A 15,995-nucleotide genomic window follows, 5' to 3' on the forward strand; every position below is an offset into this window, starting at 1 on the left:
GCACGCACACACACACACACACACACACACACACACACACACACACACACACACACACACACACACACACACCACACCACAGACACACACACACTGCAGCTCGTCCATCTGTCTGTGCCATTATTCCAATCTCCATTTCATCTTTGTGGTTGAGTTTGCATAATATTGGATTTGAATCACATGTCTTCATGTAACATTTATTTTTGGCCCATGGCCATCGACCCAGAGATTAATTATGGCCCTTCATAGGAAAGACTTTGGGCACCTCTGATCTATAGGCTATCACAATAATTATGCTGCGTTTGTGTTGTTAATTGAGCCTAACTGTAACTGTAGCTAACTAAGAACATCTCTGATGTGGCAATTAGTTTACATTGTTTTTGTTGAGCAGTGACATAACGCTAAATACCGTAATCCTGTATCATGAGTCATGTGAAAAGTGCAGTAGCCTACCTGCTGCTCTCTCCATCTCTCTTTTGTCTCTCTGGCTCCTTTATCCTCCCTTCCCAATTAAAGTTGTGATTGACAGAGTCTTTACATTTTTGTCTCTCTCGATGAAGGAAGTACACAAAGCTATAAGTTAGCTGGCCGGCTAGCTTTAATTCAATCATGTGAAATTAACCAGCTGTCATCAATAGACCCTTTTCACTGGGGCCATTTTGTGTCGAAAAGGCAGGTTAAACACAGGTGCAAGCAAAACACTAATGAGGGTTTCCAACTTCCAATCATGGAAATTGGAAACCCTCATAGTGTTTTGCTTGCACCTGTGTTTAACCTGCCTTTTCGACACAAAATGGCCGCGTGAAAAGGGTCTATAACTGTCCAGTCCAGTAAACTTCATTCTCAGCTGCCTGTCAAGTACACGCTGCCTGTCCCGCCTGTCACACATTTCCTTGACATCAAGGACCCTAAAAAAAAGAAGGATAAGACATCATTCACGTTCAATAGAACTGGCCCCAAACTACAAGACGTGAGTGATGTCAATGTCTTACGTGAGTGATGTCTTATCCTTCTTTTTTTTTGGATGATCTCAAAAGGACAAATGAGCGTTCGTCTCAAGGCTGCGTCGGTGGGCGGACAGGGCATCTAAAAACCGGACTGTCCGCCCTAAAAGGGGGACGGGTGGACATCCTCGTGCTGGCTGAGACTTGCCGTGACATGGACTCACCGAGGAGGAGTGTTGTCTGCGTTCTGCCGCGTGGCCCCCGTCTCCGTTATCCTCGCGCTCGACTGGGATGTTACAGGCAGCAGCAGCAGCAGCGACGACCAAAAGAATAGTCTGCCGGGCGCGTGCATGGAGCTGCTCCTGACTGCGTGGTCCCTCCTCGTCTCTCCCGTCTTCACACACTCGTATGTGCCTTCTTCTTCTGGCTCGGGCTGTATCTGATTCGCTGCGGGGTGCTCACCCGTACGTACCGTGGTGTTCCTGTTTTAGCGACGTGCCACCTGGGCAAAGCCGCGGCGGAGTGCCTCCTGCGCGGCCGCGAGGAGCAGCTGCTGTCCCTCCCTCCCCGTCCGCCACCCTGGTGGTCCTCGGCTGCCTGGCCAGCGGGGCTCTCTCTGCTGGTCGTGCGCCTGGGTCAGGGAGTGTCCATCACCATCATCATCGTCTTCATCATCAGCATCCTCCGGGCCGTCTCCCTCGTCTCTCTGAGCAGCAGAGCGCGGAAGCTGCTGGAGACCCGGCTACCTGGCGTACCTGCTGGGGCTGCTCGGGGTGTTGCTTGCGCCGCGGTATGCTGACCGGCTCCTGCCGGCCTCAGGGACCAGCGTGACGGGGTGCTGTGGCTCTGTGACCGGGGCGAAGGAGGAGGAGGACATCCCGGTCTTCAAAAGGAGACGGAGGTCCAGCTCCATATCGGCCTCGGAAGTGATGGCTCATCATACTTCTTCGAGCAACAGCAGCAAGCCCCACCGCAGGACTTCGCTGCCCTGCATTCCGCGGGACCAGGTCAGTCAGACACGTCCAACTTTGGGCATTTTTGAAGTTTTGCATGTTAAGATGGTTTCTGTTCGTTTTGCTCCGCTCGACCCTTAATTAGCCTAGAGCAGGCAGGCCTGAACCTTTTTACTGTATTGTAATAGGCTACTGTAACGTTAACATCATCTAATCTCATCTTTAAAGTAGCCTGTTTCCTTTTTTTTATAAATAGGAAGTTATGCCTATATCTTACATTAATAACAATAACAATGACAGCACTATAATCCATCATCATCATCATCATCATCATCAGCATCATCATCACCACTTTGATTTCATTGGTAACTTGCAAGTTAAGTCCTTCCTGACATTCTCGATTTAAGCCCACAAGTGTTGTTAAAGGCAACATCTTCTCCACTCTGCAAACACATGCTGTTTACCTTAGTTCTTCTGCTGCTAATTTGGTCATCGTCATTGTGCATGACTGTGTTTGTATTGCTGATAAGCAAATGGACGATCCACTTACCCTATGTGGTGGTCAGTGGATTTGGTAGGGCTGTGTGTGGGTGTGTGTGTGTGTGTGTGTGTGTCTTGTGTTTCTTGTGTGTGTGTGTGTGTGTGTGTGTGTGTGTGTGTGTGTGTGTGTGTGTGTGTGTGTGTGTGTGTCTTGTGTGTGTGTGTGTGTGTGGCATACACTCGCATGTCTGCTCTCATCTCATGGTGCTGGCCAGTGACGTGCAGAGATTCCCAAACTTTCTCATGTCAGTGACCCCGGAAAATATATAACATTAGACCACCAATCAATCACCAATGGACCAAAATTGTAATTTGATCGTGCCACAGATTTCTGTTATTAGTTATGATCTCGTATGTCGGTGGGGTGAAGATCAGGATCAGATCAAGAGGATCTAGTAGTGAATTAAATAAAAGTGAAATTGAACTACTCCTCATGTTGACCCGTTAAGGATCCCTTGAGGTCCCAGGACCCCTTTTTGGAAATCACTTTTTTCCCCAAAAACACCCAGGCAATGAGATATATACTGTATGCTCTATACGAGGCTACTGCACTGGGTTCTGGTCTGGTTCCATCAGCCAGCAGCACTTCTCTGTCTGTTTTGTTGCCTCTGTTACATTCAGATAGATTGACCTGGTAAATATGTTCTGGCTGATAGAGGTTTGATTGCTGAATTATTTTTTAGCCTATACTGAAGCTATTCCCACAAGATGACTTACAGAATATATAACAGCAATAGCATCACTAACTCAAGCTGCTTCTCTTGTAGTCTCTGCCTCCCATTGTGCTCATGCCCTCTAGTGACGAGCAGAGGGAAGAAAGACTGAGCGTGTGTCATCATACACTTCTCGCTGTCAGCTTTGTTGTTGTTGTGGTTGTTGTTGTACTTTTAGCTAAATAAGTAGCATAATTCAACGTGTTTAAATTGGCGTTTTTCCTCATTTGGCAACTTTTCCCTGATCTGCTTCATAGACTTGGAGAGAGCAGAGGCAAAGGAAACAGAATGGCATGGCTTGATTGCAGTGAGAAAGTGGTTCATTACTCTCCTTCAGGCCCTGTTTACATGGCAACGCTCCCTGCATAAAACAGCAAACTTTTCCTTTGCGTTAGTGCCTTCCATTTACACAGCAACCGCATTCTTGGGGCCTGAAAATGCAAAAAAGTGAAAACAGGTCCCAGAGTGGAATTATTTGATAACGCTGCTGATCACGGTTACACACACATTTTATCACAGTTATCATAACGAATTTTATCACGCTATCATTCAAACCCGTTATCATTTAATCCCTAGACCAGAGTGCCTCGAATGGTCATTTCAGTTCAGTTCTGCCAAAAAGTGACTAACTGCAAACAAGTGATTAACGTTGGCTGCTAAATAGTGATCGCCAAAAGGTGACTCTGCCAAGAAGTGATTCTTTGTCCATACAGTATTGGTTGTTGTGGCTAACGTTATGGGAAACGACAATGGAGTCAAGCAGCTTAGTAAACTAGTGCAACGTTTTGAATGAGTTGGATCAGGCCTGCGTTATGGAGAATCATGCGTCTACTAGTTTGCATTGGGGATTTCCCCCCGGCTGCGTTGTTAAAGTGCAAATACCCAAACGGCAGAAATGTTCCTCGAATAGTAACGTTATGAACGAGTAACTCGAGTACCCGGGGTACTCTCACCCATCCCTACTGTGTGTACTACTTACATACTGTGTAGTATAGCCTTGACTATATTTTCTCTATTTCTCTATCAATCGTTCAATGTGTTATCATTACTACTGTAATTTGCTACTGTTGTGTCAGCTAGAATTAGCTAGACATATTCTCTGTGAAGCCCTCTGGGACATGCTTGTGAATTAGGGCTATATAAATAAACTTGACTTGACTTGACTACACAACGGTTCTCTCTGTTAGCGTCACTCTCACATCTCCTATGATCAAGGTGGAGTGTGAAACCAATTTGAAGGTGTAAAGCCAGACTGTTAGTGCTATGATTGTGTCATCTCCATCCCCATCATGCATTTCACCTTTTTCCCCAAGAAGCCTCAAATTGCTGTTTCCATGGAAAGTGCACTTGATCCGAGGCACTCGGTCAGTGTGTGTGTGTGTGTGTGTGTGTGTGTGTGTGTGTGTGTGTGTGTGTGTGTGTGTGTGTGTGTGTGTGTGTGTGTGTGTGTGTGTGTGTGTGTGTGTGTGTGTGTGTGTGTGTGTGTGTGTAAGTGATGGCGATTCAGTCGCAATCTCACAATCCCATTCGTCCACCTGGAAGCTGGGACTGATCCCACATCAGCCGTCCTGCCCTCCCCTCCCCTCCCCTCCCCTCCCCTCCCAGATGCTTGATTGTACATCGCTAATCGGTATCCAGGGAACCCTGAGTTAGTGGACAATCTGTACTATTAGAACGGCACCATTACCCATCTCTGGAACACGGTGACAGGAGTGTTGACAAATTGGACCGCCGTCTCTCCCCCCCCCCCCCCCCCCCCCTCGCTCTCACAGCACTTCAGAATGGCGGCTTTGGTTTGGACGTCAAAAGACCTCCCATTTGACCGGATAGAGACACTGCATGAAATAGGTCACGTCCATCACGGGGGAAATCGCTCCGTTCATTTCCACACACCAGCGTCATTTTCCTTGAATTAAACATAGCTAAAAGCTGTTGTGTGGTGGGCTGCCTGCGCACACAACAAATGTAAAAAAAAATCTCCAGTTAAAGTTTTTTTCTACTCCTGAGCAAAACAAGGAAGCCACTGAGAATTGGCGAGAAGAAAAATGTGGATCTAGCTGTCAAGGAAGTAAGTTGGAGTGTTCATCTTCTGTATATAGGATCTTTTGGTGCAACCATGCACGTGACATAGGAGAACGCCAGGATTGGAGGGCGGGTTTCAGTTTCCCCCCGTTTTGGGCGTGGCTTCTGAATGATGACGCGCTCCGCAGTGTCTATGCTGCGTGCGTGCGGACAGCGTGTCCTCTGCTCGTCTTGCCCGTCCTCGCTGTGTGCTTTGTGCACGACGCTCGAGACAGACCTGGACGTCTAGGAAGCAAGGGTACAGACAGAGGGAAAGAGGGACGCAGGGAAAATGTGCTGCAAATACTAAAAAAAAGATCACTTTGCGTTCCAAAGTAATACGTTAAGATGTTTTTCATCACAGACACTTGAATGTTCGCAAATGATTGGATTGTCTGGGCCATTAGTTTTAATGCTCTTGACTTTTAGCAGGGTTTCTAATATAGAAGGTTATTTTCCAAAAGCCGGTGCAGCGATCAATTGAGAGAAGGCACTCGTAGCTCTCTCTCTCTCGCTCTCTCTCTCTCTCTCTCTCCTTCACTCAATCACTCTCGCTCCCTCCCTCCCTTCCTCCCTCGCTTCCTCCCTCTCTTTCTATCATTTCAGTTCATAACCCACCAAAAATAAAGCAGCGCCCGCTTGTGGCCCGTTGTGTGACTTTGTGTGCGACTATGCGTTAGATTTCCCTGTTTCAGGCTATTCTTCATTTTGGCAGTATCGAAGTTCAAATATTCATGATATCACGAGGAAAAGGCACTCACGTACACGCGCACGCATTCCCACACACACACACACACACACACACACACACACACACACACACACACACACACACACACACACACACACACGCGCGCTTTCACAGACACACACACACACACACACACACACACACACACACACACACACACACACACACACACACACACACACACAGTTTGTTAATACAGTTTCTCCATGCTGTAGCTGATATGACCTCCAGAGTGCAGTTGTACCTGAGAGGAGTGGGGGTTGGCTGTGAAGTATTTATGAAGCAAGCTGCCAGGCCCAGAGGCAAGACAGCCACTCACTCCTACCTGCTCTGCTCCATGGCCTGTCCAAAAGTCTCTTCTTTTCTTATGATTGTAATGTCATGTAGAACATACGCATTATACACCCTTATTGTGCTGAGAGGTTGATATATTAGTATGTTGAATATTTGATATACATTTTTGATATTAGAGCCAGGGTGTTTTTTCCCTATCAATTCTAATCCATGTGTGATGGTTCTGGAGCGGGTCCAGGCTGCAGAGAGACTCGCTCCTGCAAGTGACAGAAGTTGTTTGTCTTTCAGAGGGTCTCTGTGGAACAGGGATTCAGGGGGGAATTTGCTCGTGGTTTTTGGGTCACATTCAATCGAAACATAACCCGCTCTGTACAGGATATCAACAGACACAAATAGGATCTTAAAAAAGAAAAAGCATATGACCAAGTGTTTTTGTTATTCGTTGTTAGTCTGCACATTTTGCTCTCTCTGTTACACGAAATCCATTCATTAAAAAATCATGCAGTCACTTTTCTCATCCATACGCAGACGGGGAAAATAGTAGCCAGCAATAAATACATAAGTTTGTATCATGCTAAGCTAAAGCTACAGGTCATTATAACCTTGTCACATTGTATATAGAATTAGTTAACGCAAATTTAGTTGAAAACTTAATAAGAATAGTCTTTTGGCCCTTTAAAACATGGAGGTCAGACCTTGAATAAGGCTATATGGCGTTGCGTAACATATGAATCATCTCATCTCATATATCTGTGTCAGAGAGGGATGGAGAGAGAGGAGAGAGTTTGGGACACATTCTGAAGGAGACGTCCATGTCCTCTGGGTGACGCACATGCATTTCCAGGGGGACGCGTCGACGTCTCCGGCTGCCAGAGTGACAGAGACTCTGATTGGCTGTGATCAGTGTGGCAAAGCTGTGCTATCTCACTATATCCAGGAGGCTGTTGAGAATGTCCTTATTTCATTTCATCAATAGATATAACACAATGAGATATTGTCCTCATCCCTTTTACGTTGGGTTACCCTGCTAGCGTGTTCTAATTATTGATACTTTATTTTATTCGTTTATTTTTTATTTTTGTAGAGAGAGAGAGAGAGAGAGACAGACACTGACATTAAGCACAAGCTGTATCAAGCTCCAAGCAATCAAATAGACCGTGTGTGTGTGTGTGTGTGTGTGTGTGTGTGTGTGTGTGTGTGTGTGTGTGTGTGTGTGTGTGTGTGTGTGTGTGTGTGTGCGTTCGTGTGTGTGTGTGTGTGTGTGTGTGTGTGTGACAGAGAGTGAGTGAATGTGAGAGCGCAGACCCGTGGTGTGTTTAGAATGCCAGCGGTGAGGCTGAACAGAGGGAGCGGATAGTCGTCCTCTTACCATCAACACTTGTGCTGCTTGGCAGCAAACCTCCTCTCACTCGCCCTCTTCTCCTCACCATCCCCAGCAAATCTTAGTTTCAACTCTCTCTCACACACACACACACACACACACACACACACACACACACACACACACACACACACACACACACACACACACACACACACACACACACACACACAAACACATTATGTTTGTGTGACAGGGATTGTCTGCATGCTTGTGTGAGTTTGTCTCCATATAATGTGAATATGAGAGAGAGAGAGAGAGAGAGAGAGAGACACTGTGGAGTAGAGGCAGAGGCCAAGAGAGAGAGAGAGAGAGAGAGAGAGAGAGAGAGAGCAAAAGTGTGTGTGAGAGTGAAGCAGCCTCATACCTCACTGCTGAAAGGCAGCAGCAAATTATTTTAACCTGGCCTGGACACCACTGTACACACACATGCACACACACGCACACACATACACACACACATGCACGCACGTACGCACACACACACACACACACACACACACACACACACACACACACACACACACACACACACACACACACACACACACACACACACACACACACACACAGTGGCTTCCCTGCTGGCTGTCTAGATGAGGTTTGGTGCCCTTTGACAAGGATTGCCTTGTTGCTGTGCTCAATGGTGTGTTTTAGCTCCAAAATATGCTGGGGCAGATGGGGGCGTGACGGGGGGGAGGGGGGCTGAGTTGCGGGGGTGATGATGGGGGGGGATTGGCCCGAGCAGGGGGCAGCAGCAGCAGCTAGCATACATCTGTCTCTCTGCGTTCCTCGCTCCCTCCTGGCACTACAGTAAATACAGGACTCCCATCCGTGTAATGCATGACCCGCAGGAGAGGACTCTATAAAGCAGTGGTTCTCAACTGGTGTAGCCTCAGGACCCACTATTTTCCTTGTCATGAAGTCGCGACCCAAATTTCAGATTTTTTTTAAACCACTCAAATTTATAGACGGTTTTAACTTGACAACAAAAACATTCTAAATTGAACCCCCGCTCACTTCCTGTTGCAGTGTTTGCTATGGACATAAAAGAAAAAAAAACATTCAAGTGCAGGACTGACCATTCCGTGAAAACCGTCTATACAGCTGTGCAGCGAAAACAAAAGTAACGATGTCGAGTGAATATTTCTGCAGTTTGCCGAATGCTGAGAAAAAGGAAGTGCTGTGGGGTTGCGCTCTGGTGAAAACCGTCTATAGCACAGAAAATAGCGCATTAATTTAATACACAATGCCTTCATGCACTGTTATGAACCTCAAATGAACAGAAAAGTGCAACAGAAGTGCAACTAGGGCTAAAAACCAATTGAAATAAGGCAGACTTGAATTACAGGCCTATATGTTTTTAAATTTAAACAAGTCAAACTGGTCATGCTCAGAAAGTCTTATTTGAACTGTATGAAATATGAAATAAAAGGCAGACTTATCTTGAATAGCATGCCTATATGTTTTTAAACAAGTTAATAATAATAATAAAACAAGTTAACCTGGTCATGCTAATCCAGTTTCGATAGTCTGAATTTAACTAATATGAAATAAAAAGGCAGACTTTTCTTGAATCACAGGCAGGCTATATGCTTTTTAGTTAAACTGGTCATAACTTTTAATTAAACTGGGGCCATGCTAATCCAGTTTCAATCATCTGAATTGAACTAAAATTAAATATGAAATGAAAAGCCAGACTTCTCTTGAATTACAGGCAGAGCATATGCTTCAGCTTGTTAAACAAGTAAAACTGGTCAGGCTAATCCAGTTTCAATAATCTGAATTTAACTCAAATGTAATATGATTTTTTTATTTTTTATTTTTTTTGGCCAATGTCCGCGACCCAATCAAAACGGCCCGGCGGCGCGACCCACCTTTGGGTCGCGACCCACCAGTTGAGAAACACTGCTCTAAAGCGTTGTGCTTCTGTGACTGCGTTCTGTTTTACTGTTACGACCACTTTGTCAATTTGAGCTGTGAAACGTTCACAGGATTTAGTGAAATTCTGGTTATGCAGAAAAGGCTGACATTTATTCCACTTCATAGCTTTGCCCTTGATTCACAGTTGCATACAGTACCTGGCAGCTGCCCATCTTGCACTTACCCTTCAGCTCTCCCAGCTCACTGGGAGATCAGAACCGGCCGCCATGACTTTTCAGTCACAAGCCTGTCTCCAACCTTTAGGCTAACAGTCAGTGCAACATGTGACCTTCTCAGCACAGGACCTTTAGGCTAACAGTCAGTACAACATGTGACCTTCTCAGCACAGGACCTTTAGGCTAACAGTCAGTGCAACATGTGACCTTCTCAGCACAGGACCTTTAGGCTAACAGTCAGTGCAACATGTGACCTTCTCAGCACAGGACCTTTAGGCTAACAGTCAGTGCAACATGTGACCTTCTCAGCACAGGACCTTTAGGCTAACAGTCAGTGCAACATGTGACCTTCTCAGCACAGGACCTTTAGGCTAACAGTCAGTGCAACCTGTGACCTTCTCTCAGCACAGGACCTTTAGGCTAACAGTCAGTGCAACATGTGACCTTCTCAGCACAGGACCTTTAGGCTAACAGTCAGTGCAACATGTGACCTTCTCAGCACAGGACCTTTAGGCTAACAGTCAGTGCAACATGTGACCTTCTCAGCACAGGACCTTTAGGCTAACAGTCAGTGCAACATGTGACCTTCTCAGCACAGGACCTTTAGGCTAACAGTCAGTGCAACCTGTGACCTTCTCTCAGCACAGGACCTTTAGGCTAACAGTCAGTGCAACATGTGACCTTCTCAGCACAGGACCTTTAGGCTAACAGTCAGTGCAACATGTGACCTTCTCAGCACAGGACCTTTAGGCTAACAGTCAGTACAACCTGTGACCTTCTCTCAGCACAGGACCTTTAGGCTAACAGTCAGTGCAACATGTGACCTTCTCAGCACAGGACCTTTAGGCTAACAGTCAGTGCAACATGTGACCTTCTCAGCACAGGACCTTTAGGCTAACAGTCAGTGCAACATGTGACCTTCTCAGCACAGGACCTTTAGGCTAACAGTCAGTGCAACATGTGACCTTCTCAGCACAGGACCTTTAGGCTAACAGTCAGTACAACATGTGACCTTCTCAGCACAGGACCTTTAGGCTAACAGTCAGTACAACCTGTGACCTTCTCTCAGCACAGGACCTTTAGGCTAACAGTCAGTACAACATGTGACCTTCTCAGCACAGGACCTTTAGGCTAACAGTCAGTACAACCTGTGACCTTCTCTCAGCACAGGACCTTTAGGCTAACAGTCAGTACAACCTGTGACCTTCTCTCAGCACAGGACCTTTAGGCTAACAGTCAGTACAACCTGTGACCTTCTGAGCACAGGACCTTTAGGCTAACAGTGAGTGCAACCTGTGACCTTCTGAGCACAGGACCTTTAGGCTAACAGTGAGTGCAACCTGTGACCTTCTGAGCACAGGACCTTTAGGCTAACAGTCAGTACAACCTGTGACCTTCTCTCAGCACAGGACCTTTAGGCTAACAGTCAGTACAACCTGTGACCTTCTCTCAGCACAGGACCTTTAGGCTAACAGTCAGTGCAACCTGTGACCTTCTGAGCACAGGACATTTAGACTAACAGTCAGTGCAACATGTGACCTTCTCTCAGCACAGGACCTTTAGGCTAACAGTCAGTGCAACATGTGACCTTCTGAGCACAGGACCTTTAGGCTAACAGTCAGTACAACCTGTGACCTTCTGAGCACAGGACCTTTAGGCTAACAGTGAGTGCAACCTGTGACCTTCTGAGCACAGGAGGACAGGCCACCAGGCCAGGCTGCTATATGGTTCTTAATTGTCCTCTCAAACATGACATAATTTTTTTAGCAAAGGATGGTGTCCCAGACATTATTAAAGGAGTTGAGCTTTGGCATTAAGTGGATTCTCTGTTGGCCACGGTTGGCAATCGACTCTGTGTTTGCCTCGAACCTGAGTTGAGAGTAGGGGTGTCAAAAATAATCGATTATAAGATGCAACGCGATGCAGACGTGCATGATTCTGCATCGATTCACAAATGTCAAAAATCGATTATTATTATTTTTTTAATAATAATCAAAATTTCTGTTGACATTCAGATTTTAAAGCACTTTCTAACTAAAAAAGGGACTTGATATTTATCTGACTGCTTAGAGGGTATGCACACCCACTGGAACACGCCCTCTCAATCGGGAATGAGTGTCAAAATGAGTGTCAAGTTCCTCCCTGAGCAGCAGGTGTCAGTTATCTAGGCTGATTACTGCATTCAAGCTCAGTCTTGCTGTGACTCAGTGGGCGTGACCCCACAGTGACTTCTGCCTCTGTGACATCACATGCATACCCTCTATTAATTGATGAAAAAGTAGCCATGTGCAGTAATAATACAGAAAATTGAGGGTGTGATACTGCATCGTGACGCATCGTGGAATCGAATCGAATCGAATCGTTGACAGATGAATCGTAATCGAATCGAATCGAATCGTGAGGCCAGTGAAGATGCACAGCCCTAGTTGAGAGTCAAACAACTTTTACTAGATATTTTTATGTGTCCACAATCTCAACATCAACACCATGTATGATGCTACAGTAGGTCTTGGTTTAAAATCAATAATTAATTCCTCGTGGATATATAATGCGAAAGCCCCCCCCCCCCCCGCCCACACACACACACACACACACACACACACACACACACACACACACACACACACACACACACACACACACACACACACACACACACACACACACACACACACACACACACAAAATACATCCACAGCACACACACACATAACTCATGTTTGTACCCCTTTATAAAACCGATAGTTGATACTTTCACCACAGTCTTTCTGCTTGGCATTTTCCTATATATATCTTACGCATGGGTGAGCACATGCTCGCATACAGGTGTGTGTGTGTGTGTGTGTGTGTGTGTGTGTGTGTGTGTGTGTGTGTGTGTTTCCTCGTGGTTTGTACTTGGTCAACAGTCTGCCGACAGTGTGTTTGTCTTGGACGCCTCCAGTCTGCCTGTAGATTAGCCAATCAGATAATACTGGGCATAATTGCATCACATGCATCTGGGAGTGTTTTTCCCTTCCATTATCCTTCATAATACACACACGCTCTCACACACACACACACACACACACACACACACACACACACACACACACACACACACACACACACACACACACACACACACACACACACACACACACACACACATACACACACACACACACACACACACTCTCTCTCTCTCTCTCTCTCTCTCTCTCTCTCTCTCTCTCTCTCTCTCTCTCACACACACACACGTTGCAGACACACGTTGATGACGTCCGTACAGCAGCTAATTGCCAGTGGTGGTCTGTGTTGAGAGCCAACAGGTCCACGGGTTTCCTCACACAGTAATGAAGAGACACCTTCACAAAGCGTACTGTGTTTTTGACAGGAGAACATGACTGAGAGCGCCACCTCTGTTTCAACAGAGACCCTGATGTCCCTCGTCTATTTCAAATTCTGTCTCAACTAGTTATTGTAATGCTGGAGAAGTGGACCGTGAAATGCTAGCTAAGAGGGTACAATGTTACTTACCGGTACTTCTGATGTTTAGAATAATTGGTTTGGGAGATTTTTTGTATGAAATACCGCAGGGATGAGCTATTTTTGTAGGCTTACCCAGAAGTCCCGGCGCTGCTGGTTCGTAGGGGGAAGAGGCAACTGTGTTTATGACACACTTTGTGTTCAGCAAGATCATCTGCACAAATAAGGAACACTTTTATGACTTTTGAAGCATAAATGTGTGTTTTCTAACACGATTTTCAGAAAAGGCTTCAAAAGTCATAACAGTGTTCCTCATTTGTGAAGATTATCCTGCTGAACACAAAAACTTCACTGTTTCATAAACTTTTGTTGTTAACCACAGACCTTATTTCATACATTTAACCGAAATTGCCATACAAAAATCCCATAGCCTTTTACACCTACAGTACGAGCCTGAAGCGTCATCAGCCATGTTTTCATGCGGTACTCTATACTCTACTCTATATAGGCCCTAGTTTCCAAAGCAGATTCCAATGCAGTGAGTTAAAAAAAAAAAAAGTTCACTGAACCAGCTTGTTTTCTATTTTTCCATTTCCATTTCCACCTTACACTTTTTATAGTTTTCACATTTTGAACATTTATTTATACCTTATTACGAGGCTTTTACCACAGCAGTTGCACTCCGTTTGCTTGTCGACGCTTTTGCAAATATAACACACACACCTATTTTGCTCCCGCCATCGTGCATGATGATGACACATATGGAACTCCAGAGAAGCCACCCTACAGTCAAATGAACTGGACACTCCGGCTGCACCTCGGAAGTCTTTCCCCCAGTATCATAAAGAAACAGGACAGGGGGACAAGGTGCACCCCTCAGAGTCCCACATCCAGTATCATAAGCCGTTTTCCCACATGCGTACCGGAAAATTACCTGTAAGTCAATATCGGACATTTCCCTTCACACTTTCACTCTCGCATATGGGAATCTAGCAGCGAAATTGCCTGTATGTTGGGGGGCGGGGCGGCACTGCAGAGCGGGTGGGGAGTGACGTGTCGGCAAAACTCTTGATGGTGAAATAAGTTTGCTTGTTTATCCGTTCACCTGCGTCGCGTTGAAGCACTTTTTACAGACTGGCTTCGTTTGATGTGTCCGGGCTTGCCTTCGCTGTAGGCAACGTAAGCAAAATACTTCCACATTTCGCTTCGTGCATTTGCTTCGTCTGTGTCCCTGTCGGGCTGTGCCTGTGACTGAAGGAGGAGGACTGAACGACTGTGGCCAGAGAGCGAGCAGGCAGCAGAGAGGAGAGATCACAAGATCATTTCACCAGTTTGCTTTAATGTGCGCGAATGATTAGATTATGCGCGCTGGAACATTAAGCAACGTGTGTACACCTCGCCCATGCCGGCAAATGACTGGACCCGTTCTACACTTGCGCCTGTTATCGCGCATACCGCTCTTCTGACTGGTACCGCACGACAACTTTCACACATGCAGGCATTAGACCACGTTCCGGTCATTTAGCGGTACAAAGCGCATGTGGGAAAACGGCTATAAAGAAACAGGACAGGCGGACAAGGTGCACCCCTCAGAGTCCCACACCCCTGAACACCAGTGAATTCTGTGAATGTGAACAAAACTCTTTCTCCATGTGTACAGACTGAAAGTGTCAGCTCCTCCCGCAGGACACGTTGGGGAACACAGTCACAGTTGTTTTCCAAATCTACAAAACACATGTAGACATGAGTAATACACTCCCAAGACCCCTATGATCTGTGAGAGGGGGGAAACCCCTCCTTCACCCCCCCCCCCCCCCACACACACACACACCGCGGCGCGTACCTTGCTGAAATGGCGCCACTGATGACATCATCCAATGTGGGCCAAAAATTGAAACAAACAAGCAGACAAACAGAGCCCACTTACTTACTCCCTTTTATGATGATGATTGATAACTCAAAATTCCATCATCCTCTATGTCCAATTGATAGTATTCTGTTACGTCATCACCACACGACCATCTTGGTAGGAAAATAGCAGGTGATTGTGATCAATTAACAGGTGATTACAATCAAGTGACACAACCAGCCAATGAGCTGTGTGTATTGTAGCGCCATATTGGTAGAAAAATGCTTGTGATGTCATGGGAATACTATGAATATAAGATCAAATGGCTGTACAAGCTAATATAAATATATTTATTATTTTTCCATACAATTTACTACTTTACTACTTAGACTTCATTTATTTGTCCCGGAAGGGAAATTCATTTTCACTGTCCTGCGTATGTTAAGTTCAGAGTATGTTCAATAAGATATTCTTGTATTCAGCTTAGATGATTTTGAAAATAACCCCCCCCCCCCCCCCCCCCATTTCTTGCTGTGTAGTCTTAAAGTCGAACTGAACCCGTTCGTCACGTGCATACGAGTCCGTTTCAGACTGAAAACATAGTTTGTCTAAGATGACAGGTTGAGAGGCGGGTCATAGTATCATGTCGATGATTTTATTTGACAATTCTGGGGACTGGATTGGGCTTTGGCCAATCCTGGCGTGTTCCGCCTCCAAATCGAGTGGGATTCAGTGTGTTGTGGCGCTCTCCTCGGGAAGAGCCTTTTGACGGGAGGAGTGGAGCTCAGCGAGCCGCAGGCAGCCAGCTGCCTTCGTGTTGCCGAGCGGAGAGTGCAGCACGTCGGCCTGGAATCTCCGAAGTGCGACCCCTGACAACCAAGCTCTCGGATGCGCGTGCCATTATCGCTGCTGTAAATACGATATCCCTGGAATGTGCGTTTTAAC

At 46.0% G+C, this 15,995-nt stretch overlaps 1 protein-coding gene across 1 annotated transcript in view; it reads left to right on the plus strand.

Annotated features, from left to right (window-relative positions):
• Positions 1 to 1,446: 1,446 nt before the first annotated feature.
• The window catches only part of pde3a (phosphodiesterase 3A, cGMP-inhibited), a gene marked incomplete at its 3' end in the record, with an annotated part of 89,066 nt that continues 74,517 nt past the window's right edge, over positions 1,447 to 15,995 (plus strand). The window contains exon 1 of the mRNA XM_083637452.1: positions 1,447 to 1,951. Within this exon, the coding sequence (XP_083493578.1) occupies positions 1,874 to 1,951 (78 nt within the window). The 5' untranslated portion in view covers positions 1,447 to 1,873. The remainder of the gene's footprint in view (positions 1,952 to 15,995) is intronic.

This window comes from Poromitra crassiceps (assembly GCF_964638095.1).
Source record: "Poromitra crassiceps genome assembly, chromosome: 5".
NCBI classification, from domain to species: Eukaryota; Metazoa; Chordata; class Actinopteri; order Beryciformes; family Melamphaidae; genus Poromitra; species Poromitra crassiceps.